Source organism: Moschus berezovskii, chromosome 5 (assembly GCF_049115385.1).
Source record: "Moschus berezovskii isolate FMDL1 chromosome 5, NW_MosBer_1.0, whole genome shotgun sequence".
NCBI classification, from domain to species: Eukaryota; Metazoa; Chordata; class Mammalia; order Artiodactyla; family Moschidae; genus Moschus; species Moschus berezovskii.
The window spans coordinates 110331218-110345945 of NC_142464.1; the positions used below are offsets into that span (position 1 = coordinate 110331218).

General features: G+C 41.0%; 1 protein-coding gene across 5 annotated transcripts in view; it reads left to right on the plus strand.

The window, feature by feature from the left end:
- Positions 1-13735, plus strand: part of ARHGAP24 (Rho GTPase activating protein 24) — a 571970-nt gene extending 558235 nt beyond the window's left edge. For 4 of the 5 annotated variants that reach the window (XM_055434025.2, XM_055434023.2, XM_088836449.1 and 1 more), the window contains exons 7-8: positions 1028-2105; positions 11631-13734. In XM_055434025.2, coding sequence (XP_055290000.1) covers positions 1028-2105; positions 11631-11874 — 1322 coding nt within the window. In that variant the 3' untranslated portion in view covers positions 11875-13734. Of the gene's footprint in view, positions 1-1027; positions 2106-11630 lie in introns of all 5 variants that reach the window. The other variant, XM_055434021.2, reaches the window with a different exon arrangement.
- Positions 13736-14728: the final 993 nt, after the last annotated feature.

A 14728-nucleotide genomic window follows, 5' to 3' on the forward strand; every position in this document is an offset into this window, starting at 1 on the left:
GCTGCCTCACTTCTGGTTCCACTAAGACTGAGGGTTGTTGGTTTTCAAGGCTACTGCAGAAAGGAAGATGGGAATAGGGTGAGTTGAAACACTACAGAGCTTGCTGTTCTTTACCAAGAGTCAACGATTTTTTCTTTTTTAATTAACACTCTCCAGGTTACAGCAAGCCTTTCGTTAATTCGCAGATTTCTGAATATATTGACTGGGAACATTTTTGTCAGTTATTTTTATGGCAGAGAGGATTCTCCTAGGTCTTTATTATGCCATTTTGGCTAATGTCACTTAAAATGCCCTGAAACTTTAGAATGCTGAGCAAGCATTGTATGGAACTTCATTGACTTTCTATATTGTGAAGACAGACCACATATCCACTAGAGATTGTAGGGGATTCAACTTCCAGCTGCCATTAAAATGTCTTGATTTTTTTGACCCAATTAGTTGAGAGATCACAGTGACTTCTTCTAAGAAAGATTTTTCATAATTAGCTGTCAAACTTATAAGAAATGGTGTGTGCCAATTAAGAGCCTGTCCTTTGGAACTAGTTAATTTTGATTTTAAGCTCTTCTTTTTCTTCTTAACAGCTTTAGGACATTGGTCAAGTTACTTAACCTTTATTAGACAGTGATAATAACGGTATCTATTCATAAATTTTAAAAAATCCAACTAACAAAAATAAAATGCTTAGTACAGTTCATGTTAAATGTTCAAGAGATTTTTAGCTGCAATTGCTATTTTCTCCCTAACCTGGAGAAGGAAATGGCAACCCACTCTAGTATTCTTGCCTGGAAAATCCATGGACAGAGGAAACTGGTGGACTACATTCCATGGGGTCATAAAAGAGTTGGACACTACTTAGTGACCAAACAATAACAATAATTGCTATTGTCATCATTAAAAACATAGTTTGGCACTGCTGATAATAATGCTGAATGTGCACCTAAACATGGCTCTTCAAAAGTCAATTTCAAAATGGGGAATAAATCAAAACTGTTTTGCTCATACTCCTTTGCTTTCTTTGCAATTCCAGGCACTGTGGTGGTCCAACAGCTGATGTCAGTGATGATTGGCAAACATGATCGCCTCTTCCCCAAAGATGCAGAGCTGCAAAACAAGCCCCAGGATGGCGTGAGCAACACCAACAATGACCTTCAGAAGAAAGCCCTCATGGGGCAGCTACAGAACAAGGAGAACAATAATACCATGGACAGTCCCGTAAGGCGGTGCTCTTGGGACAAGCCTGAGTCTCCCCAAAGAAGCAGCATGGATAATGGATCCCCTCCAGCTCTGCCAGGCAGCAAAACCAACAGCCCCAGGAACAGCATCCACAAGCTGGATGTCTCTCGAAGCCCGCCTCTCATGGTCAAAAAGAATCCCGCCTTCAACAAGGGCAGTGGGATTGTCACCAACGGGTCCTTCAGCAGCAGTAATGCTGAAGCACTCGAGAAAGCCCAGACCACTCCCAATGGGAGCTTACAGGCCAGAAGGACCTCTTCCCTGAAGGGGTCTGGTACCAAAATGGGCACCCACAGCGTGCAGAATGGAACCGTGCGCATGGGCATCTTGAACTCTGATACCCTGGGGAACCCCGGGAATGGCCGCAGCATGAGCTGGCTGCCCAATGGCTACGTGACCCTGAGAGATAATAAGCAGAAAGAGCAAGCAGGAGAGTCGGGCCAGCACAACAGGCTCTCCACCTACGATAACGTCCACCAGCAGTTCTCCGCGATGAGCCTCGACGACAAGCAGAGCGTCGACAGCGCCACCTGGTCCACTTCCTCCTGTGAGATCTCCCTGCCCGAGAACTCCACCTCCTGCCGCTCCTCCACCACCACCTGCCCGGAGCAAGACTTTTACGGTGGGAACTTTGAGGACCCCGTTTTGGATGGGCCCCCGCAGGACGACCTCTCCCACCCCGGGGACTATGAAAACAAAAGCGACCGGAGGAGTGTGGGCGGCCGCAGTAGTCGGGCCACCAGCAGCAGCGACAACAGTGAGACCTTCGTTAGCAACAACACGAGCAACCACAGCGCCCTGCACAGCTTAGTGTCCAGCCTGAAACAGGAAATGACCAAACAGAAGATAGAGTATGAGTCCAGGATAAAAAGGTGAGGAAAACCTGGAGCTCCTAGTGGCCAGAGAGGGTGCGACAGCCTCCTGTGAGACAGGCTCCCCGGGTTAAATCCGCTAACTCGAGTCAGAGACCTGGGTTCAGGTCCTACCTTTGCTATTTGTAAGCTGTGGGACTCAGGGAAAGTTCACTTCATCTCTGTGAGCCTCAGCTTCCCAATGTGAAAATTTTAAAATTCTAGTAGTAATCTACCTCAAGGTGAAAATTGCTCAGATGTGTCCAGCTCTTCGTGACCCCATGAACTGTATGTAGCCTGCCAGGCTCCTCTGTTCATGGGGATTCTCCAGGCAAGAATACTGGAGTGGGTTGCCATTTACTTCTTCAGGGGATCTTCCCAACCCAGGGATCCAACCTGGCTCTCCTGCGTTGCAGGCAGATTCTTTACCAAACTTAAAATCATGTTAAGAAATCATTACACATTGTTCCCAGGACAGAGCAGATGCTCAGTAATTCTACCTCTTGTTGTTAGTAAAGCATGGATTTAGGTTCAAAAGCTGGGGAGAGGAGTGGGAAGGGATGTCTGGAGAACAAGGAGTCTGTTATCACAGGAAGAGGATGAAACGAGAGTAAAGAAAAGTTGGAAAATAAACAAATCTTTGTCGTTCATTATTTCCACGGTTGAATGCTTGGGTTGAATGCTTGTCTGCTCTCTCCCAGGCTCAGACCAGGCCACAAGGATTCAACAGTGAGTAAAGAAGACAAAAATTCAGCCCCTGTGGAACAGGCTTACAGTCCCCTGGAAGAGATAGATAAATAAGTAAACTGATCCTTTGCTAAGTAGAAGACTGAAGCAGGGTGAGAAGTGTTGCTGAGGGTAATTCTAAGTGTAGGGCTCTATAGGAGGCCGCGATGCAGATACCCAGCAGAAGTGGAAATGCCCTGAGGTGGGATGGGCAAGGAGCTCAGAGAGGTACTGTAGAACCTTCGAGATCATCTTAATCTTTGGCTTTTACTCTGAGATTGGAATCCAGGGAAGTTTGTGAGAAAAGTGATAGCATGCAGTATATTCATATAGACAAGGTAACTTGTAGCCTAAATGGGGAGCAAAAAATATGATTTGTAAGGAAACCACTGTGCTGAAACCTAAGTGATACCAGTTGGCATCTTCTCATAAAATATCTAAGAGAGGATTTGGCTTAGCAACTTCAAGGAGGTAACCTGGGAAAGATAAGGGGTATTGGCTGAGCATCCTGCCGTGACAATGCCCCTGACTATCAGATGCTTCAAGGTCTTGAGAGGCAGCAATACAGAAAATGGAGCCGCTGCCCCACAAGTACAGCCTTGTGCTGGAAGCCTGAATATCACCACATTCCACAATTTCACCAGGGTTACAGGAATTACAAAACTGATTGTTTTTCTGTTCAGCTTTCAGTGTAGTATAGGGGAAGGACCCTGCACTCTTAAGAGCAGGTCTGAGGCTCAGTTCAGCCTGAAGTAGCCCCTCTAGGGGCCTCAGCCCCAGTCCCAGGCTGTGCCTTGGTAGACCCCTTCGTATTCTAAGATCCTCGTGGTACGTGAATGGCTTTGTCCTGTTCAACTGCTTCCATGGCCCTAAACCCCACATGGTTGTTTTATTTATATATAAAGTTGACTTTCATGTATTTTAATGTTGCCCGTCCATTTATCAATTATCAAGCCAAAAGATACATATTTTTAAAACCTATGGAAAAATAAATAAAAATTCTTCCATGTTAGATTGAAAAATTACTTTATTGGAAACAGAAGCTTGGTTTGAATTTTTCTAAATAATGCCAAGTGACAGGAGACTTAAATAAGAAGAAAAAATAGAGTTATCATCTTATAAGGCTACTCTTCTTTCTGAATGTAGTTTATGGAACCAATGGCTACCAAATCTCTGAACTGCTGCCAATGCATGATGGTAAATTAGCACTTAGCAGTGGAAAGCAAGAGATGACACTTGAAACTTGCATTAAGATAGAACATACATTATTCTGAAGAGTTGCAAATGTACACATTCATTTATGAGAACATTGGTGTTACATTTATATTCTGAGTCTATGGTGTATTTCAGAGACTTTGATAAAATAAAAAAACATTTCAACAGAATGTCTTCTCATTGGCCTCTTTCATTGGCATTTTTACCCACTTGACAAGCAAAGGAAGAGGTCCATGATAAAACAGGGTAGAGAAACTGCCATATGACCAAGCCAAGAAGTATAAGAAGTAATTCTCCTAATTATTGATAATTACTGTTTAAAATTATATATTTCTCTTTCAGTTCCTTTTTAACTCTACAAGTATTGAGGCTAGATAGATAGATGATAGATATGTGTGTATATATATACATACATCCCTAGATAGATAGACAGATAGGTCATGGAGAAATAAGTAGATATTACTTTATTTATCAATCACTGATGTATATGATTTTTAATTTTTAAAACATGTGAATTTAATGCTGTTCCCTCCCTCAAATTAGTTTCTACCTTTGTCATACTGTGGTCAGATAAATTCATTTATAGATATCAGTCATTTGGTCTGGTAAGAAGTATTATCTTATTATTGGTTTGAGATTATATTATGACCAATAAATCAAATCTGTTAATCAAGCTGTTCAAATATTTTGCATTTCTCCTAAATTTTATTTGCTAGATCTATAATTTCTAACAGAGATTTCTTAAAATTTCCTAATTTTTGTGGATTTATCTATTTATAATTTTGTTATATTTTATATTGAGTAACTTGGGGCTATACAACTAGATGAATACAAGTGCAGAATTGTTTATATCCCCCTAATGAATTGATCCTTTTATCATAAAATAATAGTAATAGTGCTTTTTGTTCCAAAATATTTTTCTGTTAATATTCCTAGGTAATTTTTATTTTGATTAATAACTCCTTGCTATATATTTTCCATTGTTTCAAGTTTTGTGTATCATTATTTGAAGACATATTTTTCCAGTCCTGGAGTACATTTATCCATCTCCTCTTTTGTTTATTTCATCTCCCCCATTTTCTGAATTATCTCTCTATAACTCTTACTAAAATATGTTGGACCTTCTTAGTCCATTCTCCCTCTCCATCTTTGTTAATTTCTCTTTCTTATATTAAATTTTCATCTTTTTTCATTCCTTGAGGCACATGGGTAGTTTTTCTCAAAGCTGTTTTCTCATTTATTATTTCCTTTTCTGATTCAATTCTGTCACTTCACTCAGACCATGAGTAGAGTTTTTGTAGTCTCTTTGCCATAAAAACTATTGATGTTCCAAGCTCTCAGTTGAGTCACTTTCAGCCTTCTGTCTCTCTTATACTGGAGATCTCCTCTTCTCCATGTGAAAAGTAAAAACCCAGTTGCAGCTTCTCTGGCTTCTTTCTGAGACAAATACCCTTCCTGTGCTTTTACTTGCTGTTCTAAACTTCCTTGGTTCTGATACCTGAAGATGCTCTTTTATTTTTTAACTTTGTATTTTAAAAATATCTTTCTAACAGATTTTCCAACATTAGTCTGTGCTTGCAATGGGAGGGTTTTTTTCTATTTTCAACTCAGCCGTTAGATTCCAGGAAGTTTCATACAGGTGCCTGATATATACAGATGCATTAGTATATTTTTAAAGGATAGTCTTCCTTGATAGTAAAGGTTGAGTTTCTTCCAGTTTTCTTAGTTCTAAAACAAATAGCTTTACAAAGCAAAGAGAATATATTGGGAAATAGTTCTGGGTGAGAACCAGCACACTACCAGGCTTTTATGTAAAACACACGATCATGTGATCAAAATGGCCTTTTAAACTAATTAAAGAATGTGATATTTAAAAAAAGAAATCTTAGTTGCTTACAAAGGGAGAGCAGATTCATCTTTAAGTGTTCTTATGATTATCTGGATGAAATAACATATGGGACTCATTATTTCAGAGCAGAAAAATAATTGAGATTTTAATTTGAAAATTATTAGAATAATCAGATTTTTGAGTGCTAAGTGTGCATTCAGTTCAGTTCAGTTCAGTTCAGTCGCTCAGTCGTGTCCGACTCTCCGCGACCCCATGAATCACAGCACGCCAGGCCTCCCTGTGCATTAGCCTCTCACATTTCAGTAGCATGGCAAATTCAAGCATACCCTTGCAACTTCCACTCATAACAGAAGAAATTAAGATGCCAGCTATTACCAAGACACATCTTCTAATAAAGAAGTGCTTAATGTTCCTCCTTGAACAACAGCAATAATAAGATGTGTTTTGGAAGTTAGTGATTATGGAGAAAACTCTATTTTTTAGGAAATTATCTAAAATTATATAGCCATCTAAACAAATAAAGCTATCAATATATAAATTACAACAAGTCCCCTACAGGCTGCTGCTGCTGCTGCTGCTTAGTCACTTCAGTCGTGTCCAGTTCTTGTGCACGCCCATGGACCGTAGCCCACCAGACTCCTCTGTCCATGGAATTCTCCAGGCAAGAGTACTGGAGTGGGTTACCATGCCCTCCTCCAGGGTATCTTCCCAACCCAGGAACTGAACCCGGGTCTCCTGCATTGCAGGCAGATTCTTAATCTCTGAGTCATCAGGGAAGCCCAAGTCCTGTACAGAGGAACCTTCCATTTGTAAACTTTCAAAGGTGCAGATAGATGTGCATCTGCATCTGGTGATCCTTCAGCTCTACCATCTTCTACCTCCTCTCCCTCCTCCAGGCAATAATTCTTCTTGCCTGTTTACTTGATACCAGACCCTGTATGCCAGCTGTTGTACTGTTTCCTTGTACTTTTCAAGAATGTGGCCACTGGAGAAGGGAATGGCAAACCACTTCAGTATACTTGCCTTGAGAACCCCATGAACAGTATCAAAAGGCAAAATGATAGGATACTGAATGAGGAATTCCCCAGGTCGGTAGGTGCCCAGTATGCTACTGGAGCTCAGTGGAGAAATAACTCCAGAAAGAATGAAGGGATGGAACCAAAGCGAAACAAATACCCAGTTGTGGATGTGACTGGTGATAGAAGCAAGGTCTGATGCTGTAAAGATGCATAGGAACCTGGAATGTTAGGTCCATGAATCAAGGCAAATTGGAAGTGGTCAAACAGGAGATGGCAAGAGTGAACGTCGACATTCTAGGAATCAGTGAATTAAAATGGACTGGAATGGGTGAATTTAACTCAGATGACCATTATATCTACTACTGTGGGCAGGAATCCCTTAGAAGAAATGGAGTAGCCATCATGGTCAACAAAAGAGTCTGAAATGCAGTACTTAGATGCAATCTTAAAAACAACAGAATGATTTCTGTTTGTTTCCAAGGCAAACCATTCAATATTACAGTAATCCAGGCCTATGCCCCAACCAGTAATGCTGAAGAAGCCGAAGTTAATCGGTTCTATGAAGACCTACAAGACCTTTTAGAACTAACATCTAAAAAAGATGTCCTTTTCATTATAGGGGACTGGAATGCAAAAGTAGGAAGTCAAGAAACACCTGGAGTAACAGGCAAATTTGGCCTTGGAGCACGGAATGAAGCAGGGCAAAGGCTAATAGAGTTTTGCCAAGAGAATGCACTGGTCATAGCAAACACCCTCTTCCAACAACACAAGAGAAGACTCTACACATGGACATCACCAGATGGTCAACACCGAAATCAGATTGATTACATTTTTTGCAGCCAAAGATGGAGACGCTCTATACAGTTAGCAAAAACAAGACTAGGAGCAGACGGTGGCTCAGATCATGAACTCCTTATTGCCAAATTCAGACTGAAATTGAAGAAAGTAGGGAAAACTACTACACCATTCAGATATGACCTAAGTCAAATCCCTTGTGATTATACATTGGAAGTAAGAAATAGATTTAAGGGACTAGATCTGATAGATAGAGTGCCTGATGAACTCTGGACAGAGGTTTGTGACATTGTACAGGAGACAGGGACCAAGACCATCCCTATGGAAAAGAAATGCAAAAAAACAAAATGGCTGTCTGAGGAGGCCTTACAAATAGCTGCAAAAAGAAGAGAAGCGAAAAGCAAAGGAGAAAAGGAAAGATATAAGCATCTGAATGCAGAGTTCCAAAGAATATCAAGGAGAGATAAGAAAGCCTTTCTCAGCGATCAATGCAAAGAAATAGAGGAAAACAACAGAATAGGAAAAACAAGAGATCTCTTCAAGAAAATTAGAGATGTCAAGGGAATATTTCATGCAAAGATGGGCTCGATAAAGGACAGAAATGGTGTGGACCTAACAGAAGCAGAAGATACTAAGAAGAGGTGGCAAGAATACACAGAAGAACTGTACAAAAAAGATCTTCACAACCAAGATAATCACGATGGCGTGATCACTCACCTGGAACCAGACATCTTGGAATGTGAAGTCAAGTGGGCCTTAGAGAATATCCCTACGAACAAAGCTAGTGGAGGTGATGGAATTCCAGTTGAGCTATTTCAAATCCTGAAATATGATGCTGTGAAAGTGCTGCACTCAGTATGCCAGCAAATTTGGAAAACTCAGAGTGGACCCAGGACTGGAAAAGGTCAGTCTTCATTCCAATCCCAAAGAAAGGGAATGCCAAAGAATGCTCAAACTACCACACAATTGCACTCATCTCACACGCTAGTAAAGTCATGCTCAAAATTCTCCAAGCCAGTCTTCAGCAATATGTGAACTGTGAACTTCCAGATGTTCAAGCAGGTTTCAGAAAAGGCAGAGGCACCAGAGATCAAATTGCCAACATCTGCTGGGTCATGGAGAAAGCAAGAGAGTTCCAGAAAAACATCTATTTCTGCTTCATTGACTATGCCACAGCCTTTGACTGTGTGGATCACAATAAACTGTGGAACATTCGGAAAGAGATGGGAATACAAGACCAACTGACCTGCCTCTTGAGAAACCTGTATGCAGGTCAGGAAGCAACAGTTAGAACTGGACATGGAACAACAGACTGGTTCCAAATAGGAAAAGGTGTATGTCAAGGTTGTATATTGTCACCTTGCTTATTTAACTTCTATGCAGAGTACATCATGAGGAACGCTGGGCTGGAAGAAGCACAAGCTGGAATCAAGATTGCTGGGAGAAATATCAATAACCTCAGATATGCAGATGACACCACCCTTATGGCAGAAAGTGAAGAGGAACTCAAAAGCCTCTTGATGAAAGTGAAAGAGGAGAGTGAAAAGGTTGGCTTGAAGCTCAACATTCAGAAAACAAAGATCATGGCATCTGGTCCCATCACTTCATGGGAAATAGATGGGGAAACAGTGGAAACAGTGTCAGACTTAATTTTTGGGGGCTCCAAAATCACTGCAGATGCTGATTGCAGCCAGGAAATTTAAGACGCTTACTCCTTGGAAGGAAAGTTATGACCAACCTAGATAGTATATTAAAAAGCAGAGACATTACTTTGCCAACCTAGGTCCGTCTAGTCAGTTCATTTCAGTCGCTCAGTCGTGTCCGACTCTCCGCGACCCCATGAATCACAGCACGCCAGGCCTCCCTGTCCATCACCAACTCCCGGAGTTCACTCAAACTCATGTCCACAGAGTCGGTGATGCCATCCAGCCATCTCATTCTCGGTCGTCCCCTTCTCCTCCCGCCCCCAACCTTTCCCAGCATCAGAGTCTTTTCCAGTGAGTCAACTCGTCGCATGAGGTGGCCAAAGTATTGCAGTTTCAGCTTTAGCATCAGTCCTTCCAATGAACACCCAGGATCGACCTCCCTTAGAACGGACTGGTTGGATCTCCTTGCGGTACAAGGGACTCTCAAGAGTCTTCTCCAACACCACAGTTCAAAAGCATCAATTCTTCGGCGATCAGCTTTCTTCACAGTCCAACTCTCACATCCATACATGACCACAGGAAAAACCATAGCCTTGACTAGACGGACCTTGGTTGGCAAAGTAATGTCTCTGCTTTTTAATATATTATCAAGGTTGGTCATAACTTTCCTTCCAAGGAGTAAGCGTCTTTTAATTTCATGGCTGCAATCAGCATCTGCAGTGATTTTGGAGCCCAAAAAAATTAAGTCTGACACTGTTTCCACTGTTTTTCCATCTATTTCCCATGAAGTGATGGGACCAGATGCCATGATCTTCGTTTTCTGAATGTTGAGCTTCAAGTCAACCTTTTCACCCTCCTCTTTCACTTTCATCAAGAGGCTTTTGAGTTCCTCTTCACTTTCTGCCATAAGGGTAGTGTCATCAGGCTATGGTTTTTCCCATGGTCATGTATGGATGTGAGAGTTGGACTGTGAAGAATGCTGATTGCCGAAGAATTGATGCTTTTGAACTGTGGTGTTGGAGAAGACTCTTGAGAGTCCCTTGGACTGCAAGGAGATCCAACCAGTCCATTCTAAAGGAGATCAGTCCTGGGTGTTCATTGGAAGGACTTATGCTAAAGCTGAAACTCCAATACTTTGGCCACCTCATGCGACGAGTTGACTCACTGGAAAAGACTCTGATGCTGGGAGCGATTGGGGGTGGGAGGAGAAGGGAATGACAGAGAATGAGATGGCTGGATGGCATCACTGACTCAATGGACATGAGTTTGAGTGAACTCTGGGAGTTGGTGATGGACAGGGAGGCCTGGCGTGCTGTGATTCATGGGGTCGCAAAAAGTCGGACACAACTGAGCGACTGAACTGAACTGATACTGTAAGATTAAAAATGTTTTCTTTTTTGTATTTTTGATGTCTTATTTCTGTGAAAAGTATGATAAACTGATTATAGTACAGTGCTATATAGCCAATTGTGTTAGTTGGATACCTCAGCTAACTTTGTTTCTTGGACCTACAGGCAAATTGGATTTATAAATGTGCTCTTGGAACAGAACTCATTTGTATATAGGAAACTTACTATAGTGATCTTAAGATATGTTAACTTGGAAGACAGAATTTCAGCTAGCAGGCTACTTAAGTGGACTCTGTTGTGACAGAATGTCAGGTGAATTACTTATTCAACACTCGTGAGTTCTACTTCTCTTGTTAATGTAAGGTGGCTACTTTTAGAACCACTTTTATAAGAGGGATGCCATATAGTCCCTTCTAAGTTCATTCTTAGCAGTGGACTTATTCTCTAGCAATGACATTTTCACTGTCACTCTTTTTCCTTTGGTAGAAAGCAAATTTGACGGCCTTCTTTTCTTTACAACTTTATCAGACTTTCCCCTTTCTTTTAGTGAAGACAAATTTACATTTAATGATTCAGGAAGCTTTGTAGTTTGGGCTGCCTCATGCTTCTGCCAAATTCTGTGCTGCATGATGACCCTGGTCTCTGGTTTATTTTGCTGAAATTCACTCATTCACTATCAAATGGCAATGAAGTACTTCCAAGAGAGGTCTTGAGGTCTTGCAGAAATGATAGTAAATCATGTTACGAAGTAGTAAAAAAAATAGAAAAAGAAGAAAATATATGTATGTATGTATTAATCAGTGGACCTTGATTCACTGATTTGAAAGGGCTCATTCCAGTTTCCAAAGCATTGCAGAGACAGAGTTTAGGAAATATTTTTTTAATCATTTTTGCATTTCAAAAAACAAAATTACTTTATCTCTTATTCCTTCCCCCACTCTGTGCAGCTTAGAACAGCGAAACTTGACTTTGGAAACAGAAATGATGAACCTCCACGATGAACTGGATCAAGAAAGGAAAAAGTTCACAATGATAGAAATCAAAATGCGAAATGCTGAACGAGCAAAAGAAGATGCAGAGAAAAGAAATGACATGCTTCAGAAAGAGATGGAGCAGTTTTTTTCCACGTTTGGGGAGCTGACAGTGGAACCTAGGAGAACCGAGAGAGGAAACACGATATGGATCCAGTGAGGGAGCTCTCCCCCGCTGTCTCGAGTGGCCCTGGGAAGGACTCTGGGGATTCTGGTGGGAAGATTATATGGGACCAGGTGGCTGGTCACCTGGCTGTACAGAGCTCTAGCTGGGGAAGGCATATCATTTATAAACATTACCCACCCATATCTGCAATGTGTACCAAAGTTGTATCATGTCCCATAATGCTACTGTTAAGTGTTACAACTGGATATGTGTATATAGAGTAGTTTTTAAAAAGTAAACTAAAAACAAGAAGCGTATCTCAAGAATTATTTTATTGCCAGTCTTGTATTTAAAATGTTAAATCAGTATGTCATTGCAATTTAGCTTGCTTTCAAGCTTCACCCCTTGCACTTAACATAAGCTATTTTTGGCATTGTGTTATCATCAGCTTATTTTATAGATCAATATTTTTATTTCCCCTTTTGCTGAGGAAATGAAGATAAGCAGATATATAAATATATAAAAATATATATGAGATGAGTTATTAAAATCAGAAGAATACTTTGTGGCTGTGCTGTTTGTGCCAATAGACCTTGCCATGACCAAAAAGAAAAATGTAAATAATTTTATAAAATATGATAGAATCACCAGGAACCTTTGAAGCACTCTATCAATTCTGCCCTTGACACTGCTCAGTTTTCTTGGTGAGATGGTGTGACACAGGAAATTTTACATTATGTAAAAGAGTCTCCTTCTCAAGTCCCCTGGTCTGTTTCGCCCTTGCCATAGACGCATGTCTCCTATGCAGGATGCACTTTAGAGGAAAAAAAGAAATCATTAAAAAAAAGAGCATTTAAGCAGTCATGCCTTGAATTACTCTTTCTGCTGGATGGTTATGAGAGAAAATTCTTCCTGCCATTGGGAAGTTGAGAAACAATGTTTGCTAATTATGGTGTCCACAGTGAGCATCTTTCCTCTACTCCACCCCCACCTCCTACCAACCTCCCCCTGCCCTGAACTGCCCTCCCGAAATGCAAACAGTGAAAGAGTATTACCGTGTCTCTGTCAGTTAAACTGCTGGAGTACATGCCTTATATTCTTTTGCTCAGGCTGACTGTTCTGTTATCACCTAGGATCCTTTCCGAACGACAGCTGGCAAAGGGAGTTTGAGGCCAGAGGGAGGTGATGGAGGGAAAAGGGACCAGGATAAGGAGGAGACAGTTTGGAAGAAACTATCTGGCTTCTAATTTGTTTTTTTACAATATTGTCTTTCCCTATTAAAACATATTTATTCACAATAATTTTAAAAAGTGAATCTTTAAAACTCCGATGGTGATAAATTTGTGAGCATCACTAATGCTAACTTTCCAGACGCTCTAGGACTCTCTGGAGCTGGAGATTGGAGAGAACAATTCTTCGCAATTAAATAAGGCAATGATTTTGAGAAGCAAAGCGAATAAATCTTTCTCAGACTAGAACAGAAAGTCACAAAAGGCATAATTAGAAATAAACACTACTTGAGTTTATGGGATTTGCGTTGTTTGGAGGTTCTCTGTGTGTATTTATTTTCAAGGGGACAGTAACCTTTACAACCTCTGTTCTTGTCACTGTGCTGCCTTTGTGTATGTACTTACCCTGAGCAAGCTTATGTGGTCCTTTGGTATCAACCACTGTCTCTATAGCAATACTTCCTTTATCTTTAGTTCCCTCTTGTCTATCTTTTCAATTCTGTAGCAATATACTCCTACCCAGATATCCTATAGAAAATGCAAATGCAAAATGTGCAAAAATGACCTCTTACCTTTTCATCTTTTCCCAAGTCCCTGCCTTAGTTAACAAAAACCACAGACTCTTACAGGAAGCTGTATGCTACAATAGTAAAAATCAAAGACTATGCAAACTGCCCACGTTCAAAATTTTTTCCAATTGTCCAGCTGTTACTAAATCTTCTGTGCATCTCTTTTTTCATCTGTAGAATGGATGGGCATAATAAAAATACTGCTCTCGTAGACTTATGTCGTTTCACCAAGGTATCAGGTTGAGCACGGTACCTAGTATACAGAAAGGACTCCATCAATGTTAATGGGCATTTATCTCTACTAAGAAGGCAAGGGCACCCCACTCCAGTACTCTTGCCTGGAAAATCCCATCGGTGGAGGAGCCTGGTAGGCTGCAGCCCATGGGGTTGCACAGAGTCGGATATGACTGAAGCAACTTAGCAGCAGCAGCAGCAGCATATCCTCTTCTTCATGTTAACTTTCACTCATCAAGTACTGTCTAGTCCACCCATCCTCGCCTTTCTCATCTTCTCTCTTTGATCAATTTCTGACCATGTCTTGATGAAAGCATCTCACCCAGCGCCTTGTGTTTTGGTATTTCATTTGCAGACTGCTCTTTCTAAGTCATCCTACTGACCGTTGTAGCCTAGTTAATAACATTCAAATGCCCCTCACACAGTATATATGACTCTAACCTACAGTTTCAGTCTCAGATCCTGCCACTTCCACCCATACCTGCAATGCTATCTCATGCCTCTGAAACTTCCCACTTTCTTTTTCTTTAAGATTTTTTTTTTATATGGACCATTTTTAAAGTCTTTATTGAGTTTTTACAATATTGTTTCTGCTTTTGTTTTGATTTTTGGTCATAAGGCAGATGGGATCTTAGATTCTTCACCAGGGATCGGACATGCACCCCCTGCATTGAAAGGAAAATCTTAATACTGGACCACCCGCAAAGTCCCTCCACCTATCATTGTGCACATCTTGACTGCCTTCCTTCTATCTGGCACACACCAACCATGTGCTTTTAGTTTTTGGTTTTTAGGTTTGTTTTTTTTTGCCAAATCAAATGTCAGTTTAGTTCAGGCGCTCAGTCATGTCCGACTCTTTGTGACTCCATGGACTGC